Below are 27,930 nucleotides of genomic sequence, written 5' to 3'. Positions count from 1 at the left end.
TGTGTCACTGATCCACTTTTAGGTGTGTGTGGGGGGGGGGGGGGGGGGGGGGACAAAGGTACATGGAGGGTGAGAGTGAGGACCAGGCTTCTCAGGGCACAGACTTGCCTCCTGCCAGCACCCGGCCTGGAGATGTGGCTCGAAAGTTCCTGTGCCACATTGCCCTGATGATGGACAGGGATGGCGGTGGCACCATCTCTGAGTGACGACTGCATTGAACCCATCACAGGAACGGACCTGGAAGGGTGCCCAGGAGGAAGGGGGAACGGCCCCCTGGCCTGCACGCCCAGCCTCTGAGGGCCTGATGTCACCCAGTGTGTGGGTTGGGGGCCGGGTCTAGAGGACCCCAGGTTCTCTGTGCTTCCCGGAACCCCAGTGACTTCCCTGGTCCCCACAGGATGAGCCTTCAGGGCATTCATCTACTTTCGGTCATTTCCCTCCAGCACTGAGACCCCGCTCATTCCACCAGCACCCCATGCATGGTTTCCTGCAGCACCCACACCCCCAGGACCCCAATCACCGTGGGTGTGGACCCCACGATGACTGACAGGCCTCCTCTGTGCCCATTTTCCAGGAGGGGTGGCGTACCCCAGAGTGCCACCCCCGCCTGGACCTGGGGTGCGGGTCACCAGCAGCCAGTGAACGTGGCCCTGCACGGGGCTCCCTCAGGAGGACCCATGTGGACACACAGGAAGCGCTGTCCCCCCGCAGCCCCCCTGGCCCAACGGAAGGCCCGCTGGACCCTCCCTGATAAGCCAACACTCACTTTATCTGTCACTGCCTCTGGCTGAGCTCCTCCAGATCCCAGGGCCAGATAAGGAAAGTGGGTGCCCGGCCTCCTCCCTGCTCCCCCAGTGTGGGGGTCTCAGCCCCAGGCCCCCCCCCACGTGCCCTTCCTTCCTCGCACCCCCCACCGGAGGAGCCCCTGTCCTCAGTGTCTCCAGCATAGCCCGCACCGAGAAAAGTGTAAATGCGCTTGTGCAAGGCGCGTGATCCAGGCAGCGGCAGCCCCAAGAGTGTGGGGCGGAGGGAGGGAGGGAGGGAGGGGGTGGCGGCCGGCCCATCTCTGCCTTCACACCCAGGAAGGACAGTATCTGGCTGCAATAAGATGAGGAAGGATGAAATGAGGGGGTGAGCCCTCCCCACCACGGTGTCCACAGCGGGGAGGCCCAGGGTGAGTGGGCAGAGGCCCTCCCACGGGGACCGGCCAAGTCTGCGCCGTGGGCAGGGAGCTCGGTCATGGGACGCTGTGCCCAGGAGACCAGCTGAACGCACAGCAGCCGGATGCACAAAACCAGCGGCCCCGGTGCCTGAGCGAGGACAGGAAGCTCGCTCTCTGGCCGCACATCCCAGAGGTGGAAGCACTGGCCATGGGCCTGGGCCCGTCAGTGTTGCAGGCGGACACCCGCCCCCTCTCCTGCCGTGGGCGCGACAATGTGAAAGAGGTTCCCACACCAAACCCATAAAATGCTGATTAAAACTCAGTGAGATGCACCCCCCCAGAATGGGGTGTCGGAGGGTGACAGGCCTGGCCCCATGGCTGTGGGGGGGGGATCTGGCTCCCAGGAAATGGAGGTGCTCGGACCTCAGGCCTGGCTCCCTCGCTGGCACAGGCACAGACATGCGGGATGTGCGCACAGACAGCCGCCCTGGTCCTGAGACCCTGACCGGGCTCCTCTGTCCCCTGCAGCGGCCTGGACGCAGGCTCCCTGGGAGCCGACACGCTGACGGTGAGAAACGGTGTCCTCCCCACACGCAGCCGCAGGAGGACAACCCTGCGTGGTGTTGGGTGTGACGGAGGCTCCAGCCTCATTCCATCCGCCTGCACCTGTGACACTCAGGCAGCCGCACAGCGTCCACATGTGCGAGCTCAGTGCGGCCTGAGAGCTGAGGGCGGTGCTGGGTCGGTGGGCAGGGCACTGAGTGGTCGGAGGCCCCAGGGTGTGAGGCCAGGGGTCTATTGTGACCCCGTTACTGGGCACCTGGGTGCCCCCAGAATTATCTTTTTAAAAATATTTTTTATTGATTTCAGGGAGGAGAGAGAGAGAGACATCCATGACGAGAGAGAATCACCCATCGCTGCCTCCTGCACGCCTCCTTCTGGGGACTGAACCCGCAACCTGGGCATGTGCCCTGACCAGGAATCAAACCGTGACCTCCTGGTTCATCGGTCTACACTCAACCACTGAGCTGCGCTGGCTGGGCAAGAATTACCTTTTCAATGTTCTGTGTTGCTTTATGTGATCTGAATACACACGACCGCTCCCCAAGGAGACACAACTCTAGGAACCAGGGGCTGGGGAGGGGGTGTCCCCACAGCAATGCCCAGTGCTCAGGGCCAGGGGTCCCCACAGTGACACACAGTGGCTGTGTGGCTGCCCCTGGAGCCGTCCCTCCCCCTCAGTGACGCCCACACCTGGACACACGGCCACAACCACATGTGCTCATCACACACTTTAATGAGGGGCAGTGCCCACCACCCACTCCCTGGGCTGGGGGAGCTCAGGGCAGGGGGCAGGGTAGGTGGAGAGGGCAGACACCTGGGCAGGAAGCAGTGGTCGGGGTCAGGAGGGCGCTGGGTGGCAGCCCGAGGGACGGGCTCAGGGCTCCTCGGGGACGTACTGGTGGATCCAGTCCAGGTAGTAGGTGACACGGGTGTAGATGCCGGGCCTGTGGGGCTGGGCACAGCCGTCACCCCAGCTGACCACACCCGCCTGCATCCAGGTGCTGTTGACCGTGCAGACCAGGGGCCCTCCAGAGTCGCCCTGGGGAGGAGAGGGGTCAGCAAGTGGCTGGAGAGGCAGATGGGGTGGGGACTCGGGGGAGGACACGGGCCCACCTGGCAGGAGTCCTTCTTCTTGGCCCCGGCACAGATCATGTTGTCACGGACGATCTGCACGTTGTCCCCCGTGTAGAGGCCGGTGTGGTATTCTGCGTCACAAATGCTGTTTTCCACGATGGGGACCTCCACCTGCTTCAGGGGGAACGGCGGCGGGAGGGGTACTGTGCGGTGAGAGGAGAGCGTTCGACACCAGTGGCAAGGCCATCACTGACCCGAGCCTGCTGTCGGGATCCCTCCCCCAATGGAACCCCAGAGTTGGGTGGGTTTTGTGACTGGCCCCCACTCCCCAAGCCCTCCAACTGTGCCTGACACTCACCTCCATCTCGCACATTACCCCAGCCTGTCACCCAGCACGGGGTCCCCGGGGGGAAGGTCTCCGAGGCAGGGGGCAGAGCGACCAGCTGGGCGATGTGCTTAGTGCTCACGGGGTCCTCCAGCTCCAGCAGCGCGATGTCTGCCCCGTTCTCAAATGAGAAGTAGTTGGGGTGCACGATGACCCGGTTGATGGGCAGCAGCCTGTCCCGGTAATAGAGGTGCTGCTCCCGCAGCTGCACCCTCAGGTCTGCGGGATCTGTGATGTCCCTTGAGGGAGGGGCACCTACTCAGGGACTGAGCAGCCTCCTGTTCACCCAGGAGGGAGTGCGGATGAAGCCCAGGCCCCCCCCCCCCCCGCCCCATCAGGCCCCATGGACACTCACGGTCCCAGGCAGTGCGCAGCGGTCAGCACCCACTGGGGGTGGATGAGGGAGCCGCCGCAGAAGTGCATCCAGTACTGGTGTCTGAGTCTCAGGCTCACCTGCCAGGGCCACTTGCCTTCAGAGGCCTCCTGCCCCCCCACGATGCCCACTCTCTCCAGGTCCTGCCTTGGGGCTGGGGCAGGAAACACCCTCAGGGCAGAACAGGACACAGCCCAGCCCCTGCACCCACACAAACCTGGGCTTCTGTGAGCCCACCACCCGTGGTGGAGCCTGTGGGGTGAGGGGCAGGGGCAGGGACAGGGACAGGGCTGAGCAGGGTCAGGACTCACCAGGGGCCGCGTGGCCCAGGCTCCGCAGGAGGGCCAGTGCCAGCACCAGCAGACTCAGCATCTGGAAGGAGCCAGGAGGGGCTGCCTGACCCAGGGGGGCTGAGCCAGGCGGGGCCTGCAGGGTGTGGGTGCAGATGGAGTCGAGGACCCCGGGATGAGGGGTCAGTTCAGACCTGAAGTCTGAGGTCTTGCTGCTCCAGATGTGAGGCTCAGCTACTCAGTGCACGAACCCCAGATGGTGGGGTCTGGTTGGGGTGCTTACCTTGACCGGTCCCTGCTGCTATTGCCCAGCCCACTCTTTCTTTCCCATTTATCCTTCCAGATCAGGGGGTGGGGGGGTCAGAGGTCAGAGGTCAGAGGAGGGGTTGCTGGATCCTCCAATCCAGAGTGGAGGAAGTGGATGATTCAGACAAAGGCTTCCATGTGACATATACCCCCACCACCAGGCACCCATCTGGGAGCCCACAGGTCACATGGGTACGGCATGCAGCCAAATAGAGGACAAGCCACCACCACTCCACCCCTAGTGGTTCCTGACTCCTGGACTCTGGCAGCTGAGATGCCTAGTTCAGCCTGATTCGGGTTGGGGGTGTGGGCGACCAGATCAGCAGGGGAGGGCTGTTGGGGGCGAGCAGGCTGGCAGGGGAGGGCAGTTGAGAGCATTAGGCAGGCATGCAGGTGAGTGGTTAGGAGCCAGTGGTCCTGGATTGCAAGAGGGATGTCTGACTGCCGGTTTAGGCCCGATCCCCGGACATACCCTGAGGGATCCCAGATTGGAGAGGGTGCAAGCTGGGCTGAGGGACACCACCACCCCCTGCACGAATTTCGTATACAGGGCCTCTAGTTAAAATTATAAAACATCTAGGAGAAGCCGTAGCAGAAAATCCTCACAAGCTGGAGGAAGGCAGAGGGGACTCAAAAAAGAAAAAATTGATAAATGGGACTTCATCAAAATTTAAAACTTACACACTTAACACTGTTAAGATAATAAAAATATAATCCACCACCGGGAGAAAAAGATTTGTAATATATGCATCTGGCAAAGAACTTGTATCCAAATTTATGAAGGAAGGAAGGGAGGAATGGAGGGAGAGAAGAAAAAGAAAAGGAACTCCTACAGCTCACTAAGAAGACACCCAACTCCATTAAAAAGGGGGCACGGGCTTGTGCTGATAGCTTATCAAAGGAGCTGTTCAAATGACCCAGAAGCACATGACAGGAGGCTCATCCTGCTAACTCATCAGGAAACTGCAGTCTAGATGGTCGCCGTTACACACACACACACACACACACACACACACCCGCAATGGCTGGCATGTTTCGGGCTCTCCCCACTCTTCTCCCTCCCCCTCCCTTTCCTTCTGAATGGAGCAGCCCAAAGCCTGGCGGAGGGCAGGGCAGATAGGCCTCTGGTTGGGTTGGTGCTGGGGACTGCGCTGGCCCAAGTGGGGTCAGAGTCCACTGGGGGGGATTGACCAAAAAAGACAATGCCTTAAGGGCAGAAACCAGGTCTCACATGCCAGAGAAGGCAGGCCAATATGAAGAGGAAACAACTGGAATAAACTGGTTTGGGGTTGGGGAAGGCTCACATTTCAATATAGATATAGAACTATAAAGGTGTGGGGGCATGTACATGTGTGCGCATGTATGTGCGCTCGTGTCTGCCGAATGCATGTGCACGTGTGTGTGTGCATGAGCATGCACGTGGGTGAGTACACGTGTGCACATACACACATTCTCTGGCTCGGCGCCAGAGCAACCAGCAGCATCTTGGATCTGAGTACCACTTGCCCCTGAGAGGAGCTTGGCCACCCGGAGAGGTGACGGGAGATGGAACGTAGAGGGGCCAGGGATACCCTGTTCCAGGACTTACTCAAAGAGACGGAGAGGGACCTCCACAAACACACTTCAACAGGGATGTGCCCACATCTTTATCGGTAACAGCCCCGACAGGAAGCAAGCAGACGGTCAGCACCAGCTGAAAGGAGAAACACACTGCGGTACATTCCTGCAGTGGGATACCACCTGGCGATAACAAGGAACACATGCAGAAGGTGACAGAACATCCACCTGCATTGCCAGTGCATGAGACAAGCTCACTGGAGGGCGTGTGGCCGACCTGAGCCACTTGGGAACGAGTGGCGACTGTAAGACTCAAAGCACAGGGACTGCCTGCAGCACGGTGCTCTGGTTGACAAAGTTAATTCCCACAGGGGCAGGGTGACAATCCGGTACTGCTACGCTGGCAGTGAGCAGTGAAGCTCATGGATGGAGGGTGCTTGGAGCTGGGTGGGAGGTTGGGACAAGCATGGAGTAGGCAAGACTGATCTCTGTGGTGATGGGTTAGAACTGGAGACACAAGTTTGAGGTCTTAATTAGCTTAATAAAGATCCATAAGAAGATAGTTATGCATATGTGTCTATACACCAGTCAGTGCACACACATTTCCTTGTTCTCTCAGCTGAGGGCCTAGAACAGTGGTTCTCAACCTTCCTAATGCCGTGACCCTTTAATACAGTTCCTCATGTTGTGGTGACCCCCAATTTCCTTGTTACAAATTGAACATAACTAAAGCATAATGATTAATCACAAAAAATATGTAATTACATATGTGTTTTCTGATGGTCTTAGGTGACCCCTGTGAAAGGGTCTTTCGACCCCCAAAGGGGTCACGACCCACAGGTTGAGAACCGCTGGCCTATGGCAGGGACCCCCGCCCTGGCAACCAGCACAGCAGGGCCCAGACTCGGGTGTCTAACAGCATCTCCCACACAAGGAGCCAGGGTCCTTGGAGAAATGGCTGATTCTAGAGCTGAGGCAGCCAATGTTCAAGATGAGCCAGGTGTCTGAGGAGCTGTCCCAGCCCAGAGGGCCCTAAGGAGACGAGACGATTAGATGTCATGTGGGGCCTGGATGGAATCCTGGGACAGAAAGAGGCCATTGGTGGGAAAGGAAGGGCATCCGAATAAGCCAGGGATTACAGTTAGTATAGTGTATCCTATCGGGTCATTAGTTATAACACATAAATCATACCATTATAAGATGTTAATAATAGAGGAAATTGGGTGCAGGGTATAAATCTAAACCTGTTCTAGAATTTAAAGGTATATTTCTAAAAAAGAAATACAGACAGAGAGTTCCAGGCCCAGCTGAGCCTGGCAGAGACAGCGCAAGGCCTGTGCAGTGTGGCCTCAGCCGCCCCCGGGTCCCATGGTCTCCACCACAGATCAGACAGGCACATCACCAGCTACCCTGCCGGGGGCAGCCCTTCCTAACGGTCGCCTGTCCTGCCAGGACCTGATCGCTGAGCTGATTAGGGGGCCCTGGGAGGGGCCGGGCCTTTCCTGCCCCCCTAGCTGCCAATCACAGGCTGAGTGGGAGGTCCCTCTAGGTCAGTGATCTCCTCTTAGACCTGGGAGAACTGAGACATGAGGAGGGGTTTGCCTGATGATCCAGGACCAGTCTTCTCGGGGCGCAGACCTGTCTCCTTCCCACCAACACCTGCCAAGAGCTTCGGCTCAAAAGTGGGTGTTCCACATTGACCCTGGTGATGAATAAGGGTAACAATGGCACCGCCTGTCCAGGCCTCCAGGGGCCTGATGTGGCCCAGTTTAGGGGGTGGGGGTGGGGGTGGGTCTGCAGGAACACAGGTCATCCGCCTCCTGGACCACCCAGTGCCATCTCCAGGTCCCCACAGGAAGGGAGAGGGGGCCCTCACCTGTCCCACCCCAACTAGCCTCCAGCACTGGGACCCTCTCTCCCCACATGCAGCCCATTCTGCATGGGAGGCAGAAGGATAGCCCTTCCAAGATGTCCTCGTCCTCACCCCTGGGCCTGTGACTGTGGCTCATGGGGCAGAGGCTTTTGTGTACATGACTAAGGCGGTGGCCTCGAGATAGGAGAGTTTCCTACGCCATCCGAATGGACCAGTGTCCTCAGATGAGTCCTTACAATCACCGAATCTTCCCAGCTGTGGGCAGAGACGTGAGGATGTCGGAGAAAGGCACCCAGCTGCCTTTGGAGATGGAGGACAGGCCAGGAGCTGCAGAACTTGGGGGGCCTCTAGAAGCTGGAAAAGGCCAGGAAAGGATGCTCCCCTGGAGCCTCCTGCCCACACCCGGACGTTAGCCCCGTGAGACCCAGGACATACCTCGGACCTAAGAATCATGAGAAAATAAATGTGTCATGACAGCACCGAGTTTGTGGTAATTCCAAACCCAGGTGATTTCCCTGGGAAAGTTATCCAGCATATAAGAGAGAAATAATATCAAACCGACATGATCTCTCCCAGCTGGAGAGAACACTTCCCAACTTTTTTTTAAAATGAAATCTTTATTGTTCAGATTATTACAATTGTTCCTCTTCCCCCCCCCCCAATAGCTCCCCTCCTCCTGGTTCCCACCCCACCCTCTGCCCTTACCCCTCCCACTGTCCTCATTCATAGGTGTATGACTTTTGTCCTGTCTCTTCCTGCACCCCCACACCCCTTCCCCCCCCCCCCCGAGCATAGTCAGTCCACTCCCTTTCTATGCCCCTGATTCTATTATATTCACCAGTTTATTCTGTTCATCAGATTATTTATTCACTTGATTTTTAGATTCACTTGTTGATAGATGTGTATTTGTTGTTCATAATTTGTATCTTTACCTTTTTCTTCTTCTTCCTCTTCTTAAAGGATACCTTTCAGCATTTCATATAATCCTGGTTTGGTGGTGATGAACTCCTTTAGCTTTTTCTTATCTGTGAAGCTCTTTATCTGACCTTCAATTCTGAATGATAGCTTTGCTAGATAAAGTAATCTTGGTTGTAGGTTCTTGGCATTCATCACTTTAAATATCTCTTGCCACTCCCTCCTGCAAAGTTTCTGTTGAGAAATCAGCTGACAGCCGTATGGGTACTCCCTTGTAGGTAACTGACTGTTTTTCTCTTGCTGCTTTTAAGATTCTCTCTTTGTGTTTTGCTCTTGGCATTTTAATTTTGATGTGTCTTGGTGTGGTCCTCTTTGGGTTCCTTTTGTTTGGGGTTCTCTGCACTTCCTGTACTTGTAAGTCTATTTCTTTCACCAGGTAGGGGAAGTTTTCTGTCATTATTTCTTCAAATAGGTTTTCAATATCTTGCTCTCTCTCTTCTTTTGGCACCCCCATAATTTGGATGTTGGTACGCTTGAAGTTGTCCCAGAGCCTCCTTACACTATCTTCATATTTTTGGATTCTTTTTTCTTTTTGTTTTTCCGGTTGGGTGATTTTTGCTTCTTCGTAATTCAAATCTTTGACTTGATTCTTGTGATCCTCTAGTTTGCTGTTGGAACTCTGTATAATATTCTTTATTTCAGTCAGTGTATGCTTAATTTCTAGTTGGTCCTTGTTCATATCCTTGAGGGTCTCACTAATTTTATCAGCAGTTTCTAAAAAATTCTTGAAAAACCTTATAAGTTTGGTTTTGAACTCTATATCCAGTAGTTTGCTTTCCTCCATTTCTGTCATTTGTGACCTATTTCTTTGTCTCCGCATTTTGGCTGCTTCCCTGTGTTGGTAGAGTGGCTTTGTGTGCTAGGTGTCCTGTAGGGCCCAGTGGCTCAGCCTCCCCAATTACCTGAGGTGGACAGTCTTGGTGCACCACTTTGTGGGCATTGTGCACAGTCTTGTTGTAGTTAAGCCTTGATTGTTGTAGGTATCACTGGGAGGAATTGACCTCAAGGCCAATTGGCTGTGAGAATCAGCTGTGTCTATGGTGGGAGAACTTCTGTGCTGGAGACACCCTTCTGGGGCAAGACTTGCTTCAGTGGGGCTTTTGTGCTCACTGAGTCTAACCCTGAGTGTGTCCCTTATGGATCTGAGGAGTTGTAATCTGGATGGTCCCACTCTGACCCCTGGGTACGCTGTCTCTTGGATCTCTAAGGAGGTGCTAATTTAGCCTCTTCCTGAGGCTACCCAGCAGGAGTTACGGAGAGATCTGCACATTCGTCTTCTTTGTTTGAGATTTGGAGGTGCCCAGATGAGGCCCAGCTGTGAAGCAATGTAAGCTGCTGTGGGGCCTTGGGCCTTCTTTTGGAAGTTTTGGACCTGTCTGACCCAGTTGCACTTTGTTAGGTAATTTTCAGGTTGCAAAGGGCCAGGCCTTTCATATGCAAAAGCCTCTGCGCACAGCTTGGGTGGGGCAGGGTCTCAGGGAATCAACAGGACGGAGCAAACAGCTATGGCTGATCCTCAGTCCTACCCTAAGAGGCCCCGGGTCTCAGTGTCCCACGGTAATCGCTGCAAGCACCTCTGAGAGAAAGCCGCCCTCGAGTTCTGCCCGATGCCAGACAGTCCAGTTTCTCCCCATATGAGTCTGGGTCCCCAGAGACTCGCCCAGAACTGGAGTTCAGAGCAGTTGGGAGCTTGAGACTCCCACCCGATTGAAAAAGACAACCGCATCCTCAATTGCCAGCCCTTTCTGCGTGCGCCTCCGTACTTCTGCAGTTTACTTCTGCACCTCCTCTGAGTCTCAGTGTGCTTTTCTCTTTCCTTCTAGTTGTAGAATTTCCACTCAGCCAGCCTCCTGTGGTTCTGGATGATGTCCGTTTTGTCTTTTAGTTGTATTTTTGAAGTGGTTGTGCGAGGCAACAATTTCCGGTGTTTACCTATGCCGCCATCTTGGTTTCTCATCCCCAACTCCTTTTTATAGGATCAGGATTACCCTGGTACCAAAATTACTCAAAACCATTACATAGCAAGGTAACTACAGACCAATATCCCTCATCAGCGTAGACGCAAGAATCCTCAACACAATATTAGCAAATTGAATCTAGAGCTATATATATGGGATCTAGATAATGCATCATGACCCAGAGAAGTTTGGATAAGAAAACCAAAGATATTATAAGAAAAGCAAACTAGAGACCAGTGTCCCTCCTAGAAAAAGCCACCAAAATCCTTAATCCAATTTTGGCAAATTGAATTCCTCAAAATATGGAAAGGCTGACACATCATGGTCAAGTGTAATTCATCCCAGGAATGCAAAGTCGGTTGAACATGTGAAAATCAATCCACACAAGTCATCATGTTGACAAACTCTAAAAGAACAGCTATCGTCCTATGCTTAGAGGCAGAAAAAAAGTTTTTTACACAATTAACTATAGCACACTGTCTCGATTAGTTTGCTGAGAATTTCTGTTGAATTGAAATGGGTGTTGAATTGTGTAAAAAAAAATTCTGCCTCTAAGCTTAAGACAATAGCCATTATTTTATAGTTTGCTAATATGATGAAGTACATGGATTGATTCTCACATGTTAAACCAACTTTGCATTCCAGGAATGACTTACACTTCTTTGAGAAAATCAGAGCCAGGGCCCGACCCCACATCATATCCAAGGCCTGGGTCAGCGCAGGTTGCAGACGGCTGGGAAGAACATCACTCACAAATGCAAATCAATGCATTTCTGGACCCTGAGGTCACAGGGCAAAGAGCTGATCCCAAATCTGGAGAGAAGCAGGACCCAGCACTTGGCCACCTGGGACAGATGCTGCAGGAACCAGCCAGGGACAGATGGGTCCCAGAGCCAGGCTGGTGTCTGGTCAGGGTAGAGGGCAGGCTGAGGCTCCCCTAGGCCACAGGAGGGGCCATCTGGATGGCAGAGGGTGACACAAAAGGATCAGAACACTGTGGGGTGAGGGTGAGGGTGAGGTGGGCTGGAGCTTCCAGTAACCAGCAATCCCAGGGGACTGAGGAGCTGGGTGGATGAACAGGCAGGGATAGCGGTCATCCCTAGTTATGGAGGTCGGGGGCCAGGGGTAGTAGGGCCTGGTTGGGGAGTGGCCAAGGGAACTGGCACTAGCTGCTTGTCATCTCACTCTCACTTCCATCTGCCTGTCCCTCACTGATGATACTCAGATCCCAAGATAACAAGGTACCGTGGTGATCAGCAGAACTGCTCAGATAACACCCAGAAACGGACATTGCCGAACATCCAAGATAACCTGGGTGCAAGAGCAGGGCTCTGGGTCTGAATCATCCATTTCCTCCACTCTGGATTGGAGGATGGAGCAAACGCTCCTCGGACCCCCCCCCCCCCCCCCAATCTGGAAGGATAAATGAGGAGGAGAGAGCCGACTGGGCAATAGCAGCAGGGACCGGTCAAGGTAAGCACCCCCACCAGACCCCACCATCCGGGGTTCGTGCACTGAGTAGCTGAGCCTCACATCTGGAGCAGCAGGACCTCAGACTCCAGGTCTGAACTGGCCCCTCATCCCGGGGTCCTCGACTCCATCTGCACCCACACCCTGCAGGCCCCTCATCCCGGGGTCCTCGACTCCATCTGCACCCACACCCTGCAGGCCCCTCATCCCGGGGTCCTCGACTCCATCTGCACCCACACCCTGCAGGCCCCTCATCCCGGGGTCCTCGACTCCATCTGCACCCACACCCTGCAGGCCCCTCATCCCGGGGTCCTCGACTCCATCTGCACCCACACCCTGCAGGCCCCTCATCCCGGGGTCCTCGACTCCATCTGCACCCACACCCTGCAGGCCCCTCATCCCGGGGTCCTCGACTCCATCTGCACCCACACCCTGCAGGCCCCGCCTGGCTCAGCCCCCCTGGGTCAGGCAGCCCCTCCTGGCTCCTTCCAGATGCTGAGTCTGCTGGTGCTGGCACTGGCTCTCCTGCGGAGCCTGGGCCACGCGGCCCCTGGTGAGTCCTGACCCTGCTCAGCCCTAGCCCTGTCCCTGTCCCTGCCCCTCACCCCACAGGCTCCACCATGGGTGGTGGGCTCACAGAGGCCCAGGTTTGTGTGGGCGCAGGGGCTGGACTGTGTCCTGTTCTGCCCTGAGGGTGTTTCTTGCCCCAGCCCCAAGCCAGGACCTGAAGAGAGTGGGCATCGTGGGGGGGCAGGAGGCCCCTGAAGGCAAGTGGCCCTGGCAGGTGAGCCTGAGACTCAGACACCAGTACTGGATGCACTTCTGCGGCGGCTCCCTCATCCATCCCCAGTGGGTGCTGACCGCTGCGCACTGCCTGGGACCGTGAGTGTCCATGGGGCCTGATGGGGGTGGGGGGCTGGGCTTAATCCACACCCCCTCCTGGGTGAACAGGAGGCTGCTCAGTCCCCTGAGTAGGTGCCCTTCCCTCCAGGGAAAAGAAAGATCCCGCAGACCTGAGGGTGCAGCTGCGGGAGCAGCACCTCTATTACCGGGACAAGCTGCTGCCCATCAACCGGATCATCGTGCACCCCAAGTACTATGTCGTCCAGGAGGGGTTTGACATCGCCCTGATGGAGCTGCGGGACCCTGTGAACACCTCCTGCAACGTCCAGCTGGTCGCTCTGCCCCCTGCCTCGGAGACCTTCCCCCCGGGGACCCCCTGCTGGGTGACAGGCTGGGGTGATGTGGACAATGGAGGTGAGGGTCAGGTACAGTTGGAGGGCTTAGGCGGTGGTGGTGGCGGGGGGACCAGTCACACCCATGACTCAGCTCTGGGGTTCCCTTTTGGGGATGGTTCTGATGGGCCAGCTCAGGGAGTGGGAGTTCGGTGAGTCTGGTCGGGGAGAGCTGGCAGAGGCAGGGTGTACCAAGAGGGACTTGGTGCCTGAGCAAGGAAGTCACTCAGGGCCTCCATGCCTCAGCTTCCCCTGGCACGAAAGGGTACAGTCACCGTTGGCATTTCACGGACGGGATATAGGAAGAGAGAAAGCACACACAGAAGGTGCCCTTATTAATCAGGGAAAGCGACCCGTGCCCGCTCCCGCAGGCTGGCCTGCATCTTCTCCCTGCGCCCCCCGCAAGGAGCCCGAAGCAGGAGCCGGGGTGCAGTTGGATGAGCTCGGTCTGACCCCTCCAGCACCATCGTCTTGTCTCCCTTGATCCACAATTCAGCGCAAAGCCTTAGGGACACTGAGCATGAGCAGGTGCCCTGTGGGAGGCACGTCCTCTGGGAACCGGATTGTGTCATCGCCCAAGCCCCTGTGGAGACACAACCTCCAGCCCCGAAAACTGAGTCCTGGGGTGAGGGCCGGCCTGGAGGCCGAGCGGGGAGGAACCCGGGCCTGGCTCCCGCCCCTTCCCAACAGGGACGTGAGTGAGGTCAAGGGACGCAGGCCAAGCCTTGGGGGAGAAGGTGGCGGGTCAGCAGCGTTCAGCCCTGGCACCAAGGAGGCAGCAGCACCCCCTGCTGCCAGCCCCGGCCCCGCCGCCATCCCATGGCAGGCTGGCTGAGCCGCCCAGTCCAGCCTGCTTCGTCCTTCTCCTCTCACCGCACAGTACAACTCCCGCCGCCGTTCCCCCTGAAGGAGGTGGAGGTCCCCATCGTGGAAAACAGCCTTTGTGACTCGGAATATCACACGGGCCTGTACACGGGGGACAATATCCGGATTGTCAAGGACAACGTGATCTGTGCCGGGAACGAGCAGAGTGACGCCTGCCAGGTGGGCCCGTGTCCTCCCCCTAGTCCCCACCCCATCCGCCTCTCCAGCCACTTGCTGACCCCTCTCCTCCCCAGGGCGACTCTGGAGGGCCCCTGGTCTGCACGGTCAACGGCACCTGGATGCAGGCGGGTGTGGTCAGCTGGGGTGACGGCTGTGCCCAGCCCCACAGGCCCGGCATCTACACCCGCGTCACCTACTACCTGGACTGGATCCACCAGTACGTCCCCAAGGAGCCCTGAGCCCATCCCTCGGGCTGCCACCCAGCGCCCTCCTGACCCCGACCACTGCTTCCTGCCCAGGTGTCTGCCCTCTCCACCTACCCTGCCCCCTGCCCTGAGCTCCCCCAGCCCAGGGAGTGGGTGGTGGGCACTGCCCCTCATTAAAGTGTGTGAAGAGCACATGTGGTTGTGGCCGTGTGTCCAGGTGTGGGCGTCACTGAGGGGGAGGGACGGCTCCAGGGGCAGCCACACAGCCACTGTGTGTCACTGTGGGGACCGCTGGCCCTGAGCATTGGGCATTGCTGTGGGGACACCCCCTCCCCTCCCCAGCCCCTGGTGCCTAGAGTTGTGTCTCCTTGGGGAGCGGTCATGTGTATTCAGGTCACATAAAGCAACACAGAACATTGAAAAGGTAATTCTTGCCCAGCCAGCGCGGCTCAGTGGTTGAGTGTAGACCGATGAACCAGGAGGTCACGGTTTGATTCCTGGTCAGGGCACATGCCCAGGTTGCGGGTTCAGTCCCCAGAAGGAGGCATGCAGGAGGCAGCGATGGGTGATTCTCTCTCGTCATGGATGTCTCTCTCTCTCTCTCTCTCCTCCCTGAAATCAATAAAAACATTTTTAAAAAGATAATTCTGGGGGCACCCAGGTGCCCAGCAACAGGGTCACAATAGACCCCTGGCCCCGCACCTGGGGCCTCCGACCACGCAGTATCCTGCCCTCCCTCCCAGCACTGTCCTCAGCTCTCAGGCCGCACTGAGCTCACACATGGGGACGCTGTGCAGCTGCCTGAGTGTCACAGGTGCAGGAGATGGAATGAGGCTGGAGCCTCCATCACACCCAACACCACGCGGGGCCGTCCTCCGGCGGCTGTGTGTGGGGAGGACACCGTTTCTCACCGTCAGCGTGTCGGCTCCCAGGCAGCCTGCGTCCAGGCTGCTGCAGGGGACAGAGGAGCCCGGTCAGGGTCTCAGGACCAGGGCGGCTGTCTGTGCGCACATCCCGCATGTCTGTGCCCGTGCCAGCGAGGGAGCCAGGCCTGAGTTCCGAGCACCTCCATTTCCTGGGAGCCAGATGCCCCCCTACCCCACAGCCATGGGGCCAGGCCTGTCACCCTCCGACGCCCCATTCGGGGTTGGGGGGGCGGCATCTCACTGAGTTTTAATCAGCATTTTATAGGTTTGGTGTGGGAACCCCTTTCACACTGTTGCACCCTCTGCAGGAGAGGGGCGGGTGTCCGCCTGCAACACTGACGGGCCCAGGCCCACGGCCAGTGCTTCCACCTCTGGGATGTGCGGCCAGAGAGCGAGCTTCCTGTCCTCGCTCAGGCACCGGGGCCGCTGGTTTTGTGCATCCGGCTGCTGTGCGTTCAGCTGGTCTCCTGGGCACAGCGTCCCATGACCGAGCTCCCTGCCCACGGCGCAGACTTGGCCGGTCCCCGTGGGAGGGCCTCTGCCCACTCACCCTGGGCCTCCCCGCTGTGGACACCGTGGTGGGGAGCGCTCACCCCCTCATTTCATCCTTCCTCATCTTATTGCAGCCAGATACTGTCCTTCCTGGGTGTGAAGGCAGAGATGGGCCGGCCGCCACCCCCTCCCTCCCTCCCTCCCTCCGCCCCACACTCTTGGGGCTGCCGCTGCCTGGATCACGCGCCTTGCACAAGCGCATTTACACTTTTCTCGGTGCGGGCTGTGCTGGAGACACTGAGGACAGGGGCTCCTCCGGTGGGGGGTGCGAGGAAGGAAGGGCACGTGGGCGGGGCCTGGGGCTGAGACCCCCACACTGGGGGAGCAGGGAGGCCGGGCACCCACTTCCCTTATCTGGCCCTGGGATCTGGAGGAGCTCAGCCAGAGGCAGTGACAGATAAAGTGAGTGTTGGCTTATCAGGGAGGGTCCAGCGGGCCTTCCGTTGGGCCAGGGTGGTTGCGGGGGGGACAGCGCTTCCTGTGTGTCCACATGGGTCCTCCTGAGGGAGCCCCGTGCAGGGCCACGTTCACTGGCTGCTGGTGACCCGCACCCCAGGTCCAGGCGAGGGTGGCACTCTGGGGTACGCCACCCCTCCTGGAAAATGGGCACAGAGAGGAGTCCTGTCAGTCATTGAGGGGACCACACCCATGGTGATTGGAGTCCTGGCGGGGGTGGGGGGGTTGTGGGGGAGGTCCTACAGGAAACCATGTATGCGGTGCCGGTGGAATGAGTGGCGTCTCAATGCTGGAGGCAAATGAGCTAAAACAGGTGAAGGCCTGAAGGCCCATCATATGGGGTCCAGGGAAGGGCCTGGGGGTCCAGGAGGCAGAGGACTGGGTCCCTCCCGACCTGCCCCACCCCCGAGGCCTGGGAGAGCCGGCCCGGGCTCCAGCCCCACTCCTCTGAGCTGGACAGAAAGGGCCGTTTCCCCTTTCCCAAGCATCACCTCCTATGTGTATGGCTGTCACCGGTTCACACAGGCCCTGCACCCAGAGGTGGTGCCACTCGCATCCGTGTCCATCAGAGCAGACGTGGCTCACGCACTTCTGAGCTGAGGCGCTGGGCGGGTGCCTGCGGGAAGGAGACCAGTCTGTTCCCGGAGCAGCTCGGTCCTGGTCGGTCATCAGGCAGCCTGCCCCCGTGCCTCAGTTTCCATGCATCTCAGAGAGGACTCTCCCATCGGGACTGTGACCTGGAGCTAGGCGGGGAGCTGGGGGTTGGGACCGGAAAGTCATAGCCCTTCCCAGAGGCCCCTAATCAGCTCGGTCATCAGGCCCTGGCCAGACAGAGGACCGTTTGGGAGGGCTGCCCGTACCTGGGCAGCGGGTGCTGTGCCCGGCTGATCTTGGTGGATTTCACAGGACCTGAGGATGGGGATGGGGATGGGGACTCTGGGAAGGGTAGGGAGAGGGGGAAGAGTCTGGACACAGGGCCTGAGCTGTCTCTGTGGGTTCAAGCTGGGCCTTGAGCTGGGACCCTTGTGCGGAAACCCAAGACCAGGCTCCTGGAGGACAGAGGAGCCAGTGTGCCCACGGGAACTGTGGGGACCTTCCAGGAGGGGCCAGCACTGACCACCACCTTTGTCCAGGTGAGGAGGAAAGGCTCAGGTTTGCAGCCAGGATGTCTGGGGTGATGATTGGTCCTGCTGTGGTCTCCCCCCCAACCCGCCCCCCCCCCCCCGCCAAAAAAATATTTTTTTATTGATTTCAAAGAGGAAGGGAGAGAGAGATAGAAACATCAATGATGAGAGAGAATAATGGACTGGCTGCCTTCTGCATGCTCCCCAATGGAGATCGAGTCCACAACCCCGGCATGTGCCCTGACAGGGAATTGAACCCTGACCTCTTCGTTCATAGGTCGACCCTCAACCCTGAGCCACGCCGGCCAGGCCTGCTGTGGTCTCGATGGTACATAAGAAGAATAGAGCCACAGTCCTTTAGTGATTATTCACCTAACTATAGATAAGAAGTTTCCTTACAGACCAGGGAAACTGGAGGGTGAAACAAGGCTGTAAAAAGATAAGCTGCCTCGGTGGGTCAGTTACTCAGAAAAGAAATACATTTTGAGAACAGACCATGGACAGGACACGCTTTGATTTGGTGGCTGTGCCCAGACCCTGACCCCCTCCGGAGTTTGCTTCAGGAACGCTGACCATCCTCCGGTCCCAGGAACGGGCTGAGCTGTGTGTAACATCACAGAAGGTTGGCCTCCTTGTTATGGGACTTGGAGCTCCCGGAGGATGGACTGCAGACCCTCCCCATTTCCTGTTACACGTGCAGCTGCACGTAGCTAGCTTCTCCCTCGTGTGTATATAACCAGCCAACGGGCGAGGGCGTCAGAGCAGAATTTCCAGGGTGACTGACTGCTCTCCCCACACTGCCGGCATTATTGGAATAAACACTCATATATGATTCAACCGTGTCTCTGCTGAATTTGGCTCAAGTAGTGACAGGCGGCCTCGGACCCACTGTGTCCGGTTTCAGCCTGACTGTGCGCCCCTGAGACAGCCACTCGCTGCCTGGACTGTAGGGTCCATGTGGGGCAAATGGAGGTGATAAGCCCTCACTTCAGGGTGTACACAAGGAGCAGTTGGGGCCTGACCTCAGCTCCTCCTCCATCCTCCCTCACTCCTGGGTCTTTCCTGCCCCCTCCCCAGCTGGCGTGTGGGGACTGATTGCAAAGGATGCTGGAATGTTGTATCATTGGACTATGGTGGTGGCTATGTGACTGTATGCATTGGTCCAACTCAAATTGTGGGCTTAAAATGGGCTCAATTTAATTATGTGTGCATGCAAGATAAAGCGAATTTAAAATTTTTCATCATGGGAGTCTTTTCTTTTTTGTTTTTAATCCTCACCCGTTGAAATGCTTATTGATTTTAGAGAGAGGGGGAGGAAGAGAGAGACATCGATGTGAGAGAGAACATCGGTTGCCTTCTGTACATGCACAGGAATTGAACCCGCAACCTTTCGGCACACAGGACAATGCTCCAACCAACTGAGCCACACTGGCCAGGGCTAGAAGTCTTTCCTTAAAGATACTTGTCTTGAAAGATCTGAGCATCAACCCATTTTCCTGCCAGAAAAACAGTAATTCACTGTGGCCAAGCTTTGGCGCACACGGCTCTTTAGCTAATGAGTATTAACGAAGCCTGCGGTTATTATTCCCAGCTGAGCGATCCCAGGCCCGCGAGCAAAATCTCCCGAAACCTCACAGCATGTTGCATCTATACACGGTTGCTCCTTGGGAGTGTGGCCGATGGCTGTCTGCATACATAGGGCCTGAGGGGTGCGACACCTTCAGATGGTGGGTGTCCCTTCCTCCTTCCTCATTTCTGGACCTTTACTGCTGGGCTGGCCTTCTGCAACCCTGGCTGCACCCAGGAGAAATCCTCCAGGGGCCTAAGCCATCCCCATCGTTCCCTGTTCCCTCTGGATTGTTCCCGGGTCTCTCCCAGCCCCACCCCCACCCCCACTAGCCCTTCTCATCTTCCCTTCCTTCCGGCCCTTTCCCAGCTCATAATAGCAGTTTGCTCCCAAGGAGGGTGTGGCTAAGACCCCGGGAGACAACGCATGTGCCCCAAGGCTCCATTCAGTGCCTACCCTGAACCCCAGTCAAGAGGGGTGACCTACCTGCTATAAAAAGGATGAGCTTGACAGGAACTCAACCAGGTAATGCTTAGGTAAGGGTAGCCAACTGCAAAGTTGGAATCAAGGTATAGTTAACCACATATTGTATATAAGCAATGGCTAAGCCTCCCTTCGGGAAGGTGGGCCTGTGAATGTGAATCCTGTCTCCTTTACTTGTTGCAAACAAATAAAACTACCTAACTTCAACCACACCTCCTTCTTGAGGAGAACACCCCATGATGAGCCCCTGTGGTTTGCATTAATGGGAGATGAATGGGCGCTGGGATGGAGGTGGGGGGAAGGTACCTTCCTGAGGCCACACAGATGACAGGGGAAGCAGGGGGTGGGGGGTTCTCAGGATCCATACAGTCCCTCCCTTCAGAGCCTGCGTTGAGCCTCTGCCCCCTGGTGGCCAGTGCACTCCCACAGCCAACCTCCCTCAGTCCCTCCCCCTCGCCAGCCAGCCCGATCAATCGATCAATCAATCGGCCCCAATCATCAGCCAGGCCGAGGGACCCCACCCGTGCACGAATTTGTGCACCGGGCCTCTAGTTAAACCATAATCATGAAAATGCACCATGTGTAGAAGGGAGGACAAATGCCATGACACTTCTGGAAGGGACCATATTAGGAACAAGACTCCTACCCAACCTGAAGTCAGAGACAGAATCTGGTGCTACGAAGTTCAAAAACTGGGGTCACGTAAAATCCCGGGAACTGAATGACCGCGGCAACCACTCACTTGCGAGTCAGCCCACGCCCACGAGGACGTGTGCTTTCACTTCCTTCACAGTGGCTGCCTGTGAGAACTGCAGCCAGGGGTGGCATCCAGCCGCTCAAGCCCTGAGCCTGTCTCCAGGAACCCGTGTTCTCGCCTTTTTTCTCTACCTGAATAAAACTGGCTTTCGCTCTCACTCAGACTGCTTCCTGAATTCTTTCCTGCACAAGTCAAGAGCCTGGAGGTCGGGGACCAGGCTGTATGGCAGTAGAAAATTACCAGCCCTACACGGGGAAGTGCAGAACTCGAAGCAGCACCAGGGATTTATAGCCCCGGACGCTGAGAACCGGCTGAGGGAGTTAGGCTCTGATTAATTGTTAGGATAAGCTGGATGTGAGAGTACCAGGCAGGAGTGATAAACTCCCGTGCCATTAGGACACAGCACAGACCCCTTTGGAATTTCTTTGTCCCCCCTTTTACTCCCTCCTGAGTGAGAAAATTTATAGTCTGGCCATCTGGCCCGGGGTCTTGACTGGCAGGTCAAACTGACCTAACGAGCAGGATGTCTTATCAGGTAATAACAAATGTCCCAGGAAGCCCCTGGCCGATGCGTGAACCCTCTTTGTCCTCGTTACCCCCACCCCTATTTTGAGTTGTGTATAAAAAGCTGTAACTGTAACCGCTCGCTGCTGCTCCCTGCGTGCGTCCTGCCGCGGCGGCAGCCCGGATTCGAATCTGTTAATAAAGAAACTCCCTCCCCAGATTGGCAAGGGAGAGGATCTGTTTCACCAAATTCTTGGTTTGCCGTGGTTTCCTGTCTCGCGGGTACTTTCTCCTTATAACACAGGCCAGGCCAGGGCCAGCCCCCAGCCCTGAACCAGTTCGATGATATTCTTCCATGGCAAGCCAGCCAGGAAGCCTTCGCTTTTTTCTGTGTTGGTCCCTTTTCCTGTCACTTTTGTTGGTGGGAGTAAGTCTCCTGCCTGAGGGAGCAAGTCCATCGGAGCAGCTAGCCACTGCCACAGCCTGGTAGGTCTGCCCTCAGGCCATGGGGTAAGCGCATCCACATGACCGTCCCCGGGTGGCTCCCAGGTGACAGGGTTCCACGGGAGCTGGGACTGAGCCCCTAGCCACCAAATGGACCCACCGTTCGCTTCCGCTTTCTACAGCACACCTTCTGTTTTGGCTTCGCTCTCTTCTTTTGAGGACTGGATATTCTTGACCTTGTTCAGCGCTTGGCCTCCTGTTTGAACAACTCTTGGGGATGTTGCGTGTGTAATTCCTTGAGTTGTCGCAGAGACTTTCTTTGTTTCCACCCCTCATTCACAGCCTTTGAAACTTTCATTCTCATCTTCCGCATCTTGCCTCTTGTCACTGTGTGTGTGTCTTCCTGACCCTCGGAGGACCCCGGCATCTCAGTCTTAACCTGGTCACCAGCTGATCGGTCTCTCACAGCCTGAAGTTCTATGAGGCTGAAATAATTGAAGAAAACAACTGGCACTTTTATTTATTTTTAAACCTCACCAGAGGATATTTTCCCATTGATTTTTACAGAGAGAGAAAGAGAGAAGGAAAGGCAGAGAGAAATATCGATGTGAGAGAAACACATCGATTGGTTGCCTCCAGTACATGCCCTGACCAGGGCCCGGGCTGGGGAGGAGCCTGCAACCGAGGTATGTGCCCTTGACCAGAATAGAACCTGGGACCCTTCGGTCCTCTGGCTGACGCTCTATCCACTGAGCCAAACCGGGCGATAACCGGCCCTTTTAAAAAGTATGAGCAACCCTAGCTGGTTTGCCTCAGTGGATAGAGCATTGGCCTGCGGGCAGAAGGGTCCTGGGTTTGATTCCTGTCAAGGGCACATGCCTGAGTTGCAGGCTCAGACCCCAGGAGGGGGCGGGGGTGCAGGAGGCAGCCGACCGATGATTTTCTCTCATCATTGATGTTTCTATCTCTCTCTCCTCTCTCTTCCTCTGAAATCAATAAAAATATATTAAAAAACAAACAAAAAACCACGAGCAGTCCAGCCTGCGTGGCTCAGTGGTTGAGTGTCCACCTAGGAACCAGGAGGTCATTGTTCAACTCCCAGTCGGGCACAAGCCCGGGTTGTGGGCTCCATCCCCAGTGCAGGAAGCAGCTGATCATTAATTCTCTTTCCTTGATCTCTCTCTCTCTCTCTCTCTCTCTCTCTCTCTCTCTCTCTCTCTCCCCCCCCCTCCCTCCCTCCCGCCCCCTTCTTCTCTAAAATAAATAGAAATATATTTTTAAAAAAGAAAAAGGCAATTATTTAAAATAAAATAAAATAAAATAAAAAGCAGGAACAGCTAAAGTTGCCCCTCCTGAGATCTTCCCTCCCTCTTCTTCAGCCGCCCTAAAAGTTGTCAAGGGCAAATGAAAAATCTGTGTCTTCTCTACTTATTAGGGATTGATTCTCTTTATGTCTTAATTTGTGATGTCTGTGTCCGTATATTGTATCTGATGTGTTTTCTGCCTCTGGATTGCAATCACTAGGTTGTAATATTTTATTGGATTAAATGAATTAAATGCTTTTATAAATTAAGAAATAGAAACGAGCCCTAACCAGTTTGGCTCAGTGGATAGAGCATCAGCCTGGGGACTCAAGGGTCCCAGGTTCGATTCCAGTCAAGGGCATGAACCTTGGTTGTGGGCACATCCCCAGTGGGGAGTGTACAGGAGGCAGCTGGTCGATGTTTCTCTCTCATAGGTGTTTCTAACTCTCTATCCCTCTCCCTTCCTCTCTGTAAAAAATCAATAAAATATATTTTAAAAAAGAAAGAAAGAAAGAAATAGAAACGATCCGAAATGTTTTTCAGGATCATATGATCTGGGAAAATATTTTATATTAAAGCTGGCTTAAGTCTAATTCTTTTAGAGTTATTAACATGAAATATATGTTTGCTTTTCCTGGGTTTACAAAACTAAGTTCATGTTATTTATCTCTGTTACAAATTTGTCAAGAAAATGTCTTGGGTAATAATTGACTTTGAAATATCATAGAATTGCTAAGAACTAATAAATAGTTATAACTAAAGTAAAGAGTTTTTTTATAAAGCTGTTCAGTAATAATTACATATTACTAAGCGCAGTTTTCCAAAGTCTTTGGTAACTTGAAACTTTAGAGTTTTACTAAGTTAAGTTAAATGACAAAAATTACTGACTATCTGGACATTTTGAGATAACATGGGATACTAAAACATTGATTGATCTATGTTTACCTACTGTGGGCTTCTTATTACACAGAAACTAGAAAATGGATTTGGATGTTAATGAATGTATTATAATTTGTCTGAAGTATGTCTCTTGAAAATGTGAATGTATTTGCCAATAAAAGAACCTGTTTCTTTCTATAAGTTATGAAATGCATTCATAAAGTTGCCAATCTAAAGAATACTTACTATTTAGTTGTCGCTAGAGATTAAGGTTTCTAAGAGTTAAGAATTCGCATTAAATTGGAAAGAAAATGCATGGTTTTGGTAATAAAAGGTACCTTTTAAGGAACTAGGAAGAAAATGGCTTGTTCTAAAGTTGGTTATTTCTGAATGAGTTGAGAAAAGGCAAACGAAAAGGGACTAGGAAAGTTGTAGAAGGTTTGTGAAGAGAAATCTTGAAAGGAAATTGTATATGGTTAAGCTAAATAATATTGGAATAAATTTAATTAAGTAAATGAATCCTATATAATAAAAGCTTAATATGATAAGTGTCCGGTCGTCTGTTCAATCAATCAAAGCGTAATATGCTAATGATATGCTAAGGCTGCTCAACTGCTTGCTATGACGTGCACTGACCACCAGGGGGGCAGATGCTCCAACCAGTAGGTTAGCTTGCTGCTGGGGTCCGGCCAATTGGGACTGAGCAAGAGGGGCTGGACATGCCCTGGAGCCCTCCCCGAGTCCCTCCCCGGCTGGCCAATCTCCCACGTCCCTCCCCAGCCCTGATCGTGCACCATTGGGGTCCCTCAGCCTGGCCTGCACCCTCTCACAATCTGGGACCTCTTGGGGGACGTCGGAGAGCTGGTTTCAGCCTGATCCCGCAGGCCAGGCCAAGGGACCCCAATGGTGCATGAATTCGTGCACTGGGCCTCTAGTTTAAATATAAAAAGTAAGCTAATACAGAATTGGTTTAGTTCTTTTTCAGTCTTTTAAGGGGAAAAAGTTTTTCCTGTATCTGCCTAGAAAGAAAGATTCTGTTTTATTAAAAGAGTTATATTGTGTTAATCAGCTATTTGATTACTTAAGAAATTCATCCTTTCAATCCTAAGAACTAAAGTTTTGCTAGCCTGTATTTATGTTTGATCTCTTTTATTGTCACTTTGGGGGAATAAATAATTGAATAATATTTCATAATGATACATGATCTTTTGGTCAAGTATGTTTGATAACCTTTCCAGGGTTTAAATTTTAAGAGACTTTTTCTTTACCTAGAAATGGCTTTGGATGATTCCTATGGGCCCGTGGAATACCTCAAGGATTTGTTCTCTCTCCTTATAAAAAAGAAATTTAAAACTTATTAGGTCTGTTTGATATGCTTAAAGTTCATGGGAAGCTTTAAATACATAACTAATAACTATGCTCTATTTGTATACATATATTTTTGAATTTTTATTTATTGCTTTTGAGAGAGAGAGAAAGAGACATCGACTTGTTGTCCCGCTTATTTATGCATCATTGGTTGCTTCTTGCATGTACCCTGACCAGAGATCAAACCCACAACCTTGGTGTATTGGGACAATGCTCTAGCCAACGGAGCTACCTGGCCAGGGCCTTTATGCATATGTTTTTATTATTAAAGTGGATATTCTAGAGATTATATTAAAATCTCCAAAAGCCTACCAAGTTCTGATATAACTGCATTTGTAAGTCTAATTGTTATTTTAAAATGTTACAGAGAAGCGATTTCCTTTTTCAGATCTATAGCCATGACATTTTAAGTTGTTGTTTTGTTTGTTTGTTTTTGTCATGGTTTTACTCTGATGCTTTTGCAAATGTTATCTCGTCAGAAGATCCCTGGAAAGGATTGACATTTTAACAGACTTATTCTAAAATATAGGTTTCTGAGAATAAATTTTCATATCATACCTTTGAACTGGATGAAGACTTATAGAACTCTAAGGAATTTAACTGGATTCATGAAATACTTGCAAATAACCAGGATAAACAAGAATTGTTTTATTTTTTCCTCCCATCCTTTGACTTGAAATTACTGAGAACTAAAACTTGAGCCTTGCAATCGCAGACTAAGCTAAAGGACACGGCGTAACCCTGAGAAATCACCACTGCAGCTCACACTTAAACAGTCTCAGTGGCTGCTGCTGTGCAAGCCGTGCAGAATCGTCCTGAGCACCCAAGGACATCACTAGAGACATTCAAACTGCAACCAGGACAGGCTATCGGGTGGTCACTGCCTGCCTTCATTCCAGAAAATAAACTTGGAGCCTTACTAGTACATCTAGAAATCTTCTTGACTGGCAGCCTTCCAGACTCAGAAACTGGTTTATAATTTGCTCTCATCATTAACCCCTTTTCCTTCTGTTTTCATAGACACGCCCCTTATTAATGCCTAATTACTTGCTTACACAATACAGGCCTCACGTGGGGAGCCCAGCTGCATCACCGCCTCCTGACATGAGATTCATCAATTTAACTGAAATGACTTATTCGAACGGAATGATTGAGTCAATGAAACATGTAGCAATCTACTAATTTACCTTCTAGAATGTGAAACTTTATTATTTAAAGTCTCCAAGGTGGGACTGAAGGGACCAAAATTCTGCCACCCTGAAGCTGCTTTCTGGGGATACTGATTGGGACTGTTTATTAGGAAATAAGACTCAGAGGGAACCTTTGACCCTTTCCCCTTCCTGCCTAAGAAAGCCAGAGAGACCTGCTTCAGGAAGGAGATCCCCTTAGATCCACGGAAACAAGAGAGCTCTGAACAGCTAAAAATTCCTCCATAAAACCCCATGAGGAGATGTTGGGACTCCTGAGGGCCCTAACACTGCAGGGAGGTAGCAGCAGTACCCCCAGCGGCCACCAGAGGGGGTCTGTGCTGTCATTGATGAAACCTGTTGCACCTACAGTAACACCACTGGAGAGGCTGAAGAGGATAAAAACGATTTATGATCAGGCAACATGGCTACACCCCTTCGCCCAGGGAAACCCTCCGCCAACTTAATCTGAGACGCCGCAAGGTTGGTCCTTTCCTCTACCAGCTGGTCCTTGCCTCGCCTCAGATCTTTAGTTGCCACCATTCTCATTTTGGGTCCATGCCTTTTTAACCCTCCTGTCAGATCTGTCACTTCTAGGATACAATTCCGATATTAGCGAGTTATGACCATAACATTAGAAAGTGACTACCCACCACGGACTGCTTTTAATTAAAAAGCTTTCATTTCAGCCCTCGCCAGACGCTCAGTGGTTAGCATATCAGCCCATGGACCAAGGGGTCGCGGGTTTGATTCCTGGGTTTCAGGATCCCTGCCCCGACTGGGGGCTCATGCGGGAGGCATCCTATGGATGTGTCTTTCTCATATCAAAGTTTCTCCCCGCCCCCCACCCCTTCCCTTCCACTCTCTCTAAGAAAAATGATGGAAAAAATATCCTCAGGTGAGAATTAACCAAAAAAAAAGTTTTCATTTCAGACCATCCTAGGTGGTTACTTTAGGTCTCTGAGTCTGTGGGGCTGCCACACAGGCCTCCCCTGAGCTTGCAGGTTTAGTACTGGCCCCTTCTCAGGCCCCTCCTCCCTCAGCACCCCTGAAAGCATCCAGGGATGGAAGTGTCAGGAGGGAATGAGGATAGTTCGGAAAACTCCCTACAAGTGGAATGAGGACGTAGGAGCAGACATCACAGGCGAATAAGCCCCCAGGTTCTCTCATCAGAGCCCCTCCCAACCCCCCCCCCCCCCCCCCACACACACACACACACTGAAGGGGAAGAGCACATGGCAGGAAACCCCTGCTGTGGTCGCAAGGTCAACAACAAGGACTATAAAAACAGCTCAATCCAGGATGGAGGAGAAACTGACTCCACTGGTAGAAGGTGGGGTGACGAACGCCAGGACGCTTCCGGAACGGACCGCATTAGGAACAAGATCACAAGATCACCCTCCCAACCCAAAGGCACCACAAAGTTCAAAGACTGGGAACTCGGAAAATCCCAGGCGCGGACTGGTCGCAGCCTGGAGCTGGGCCTGTGCGCACTCACACGCGCACCTTCGCTTCTTTCCCCGCAGCCAGCCCCGAGGCCAGCCGCGCCCAACCCCTGACCATCTCCAGGAGCCGCGTCCTAGCCTGTCTCCTCCTGAATAAAACCCGCTTCCCTCTCACTCGGACTGTTTCTTGAATTCTTACCGGCCTGCGTCTAAGGTCCGAAGGCTCCAGCCGCTTCCGGGGCAGGGCCAGCCCCCAGCCCTGAGCCGGCCCAGTGACCAGCACCTCCGACTCCTCCTAGTCTGCGCCTGGCAGGAGGAGAGGAAAGAAGGGGAGAGACGACGGAGCGCCAGCGGGACCCTTGGGCCACTGCAGCGGGATCCCCAGGAGAGGTGTGCCTGCACCCCCAGATGCACGGAGTCCAAACTCCCCCGCCTTTGGCAGCCTGGCCTGTGGGATCAACG

At 54.0% G+C, this 27,930-nt stretch overlaps 2 protein-coding genes across 5 annotated transcripts; one reads left to right on the top strand and one right to left on the bottom strand.

Annotated features, from left to right (window-relative positions):
- Positions 1–2,439: 2,439 nt before the first annotated feature.
- Positions 2,440–27,930, bottom strand: LOC118652903 (tryptase-like). 3 transcript variants are annotated; one of them, XM_036303162.1, is made up of 7 exons: positions 27,668–27,930; positions 5,743–5,847; positions 3,870–3,930; positions 3,541–3,712; positions 3,159–3,424; positions 2,840–3,003; positions 2,440–2,765 (listed from the first exon to the last, which is right to left on the bottom strand). In XM_036303162.1, exons 3-7 carry the CDS (start codon positions 3,928–3,930, stop codon positions 2,601–2,603), a joined length of 828 nt encoding a protein of 275 aa, XP_036159055.1. In that variant the 5' UTR covers positions 5,743–5,847; positions 27,668–27,930; the 3' UTR covers positions 2,440–2,600. The 3 variants fall into 3 exon arrangements, with proteins under 3 accessions (XP_036159055.1, XP_036159052.1, XP_036159054.1); XM_036303159.1 differs by lacking the exons at positions 5,743–5,847; positions 27,668–27,930 and adding an exon at positions 4,132–4,200; XM_036303161.1 differs by lacking the exons at positions 5,743–5,847; positions 27,668–27,930 and adding an exon at positions 4,043–4,149.
- Positions 11,801–14,664, top strand: LOC118652902 (tryptase beta-2-like). Of its 2 annotated transcripts, none has more exons than XM_036303158.1 (6): positions 11,801–11,990; positions 12,480–12,540; positions 12,698–12,869; positions 12,979–13,244; positions 14,103–14,266; positions 14,341–14,664. In XM_036303158.1, exons 2-6 carry the CDS (start codon positions 12,480–12,482, stop codon positions 14,503–14,505), a joined length of 828 nt encoding a protein of 275 aa, XP_036159051.1. In that variant the 5' UTR covers positions 11,801–11,990; the 3' UTR covers positions 14,506–14,664. The 2 variants fall into 2 exon arrangements, with proteins under 2 accessions (XP_036159051.1, XP_036159050.1); XM_036303157.1 differs by having other exon boundaries at positions 11,938–12,079.

Source organism: Myotis myotis, unplaced genomic scaffold, assembly GCF_014108235.1.
Source record: "Myotis myotis isolate mMyoMyo1 unplaced genomic scaffold, mMyoMyo1.p scaffold_m19_p_35, whole genome shotgun sequence".
Taxonomy (NCBI): Eukaryota; Metazoa; Chordata; class Mammalia; order Chiroptera; family Vespertilionidae; genus Myotis; species Myotis myotis.
The sequence above is the reverse complement of the archived record's forward strand: the minus strand, read 5'-3'. Positions and strand labels throughout refer to the sequence as shown.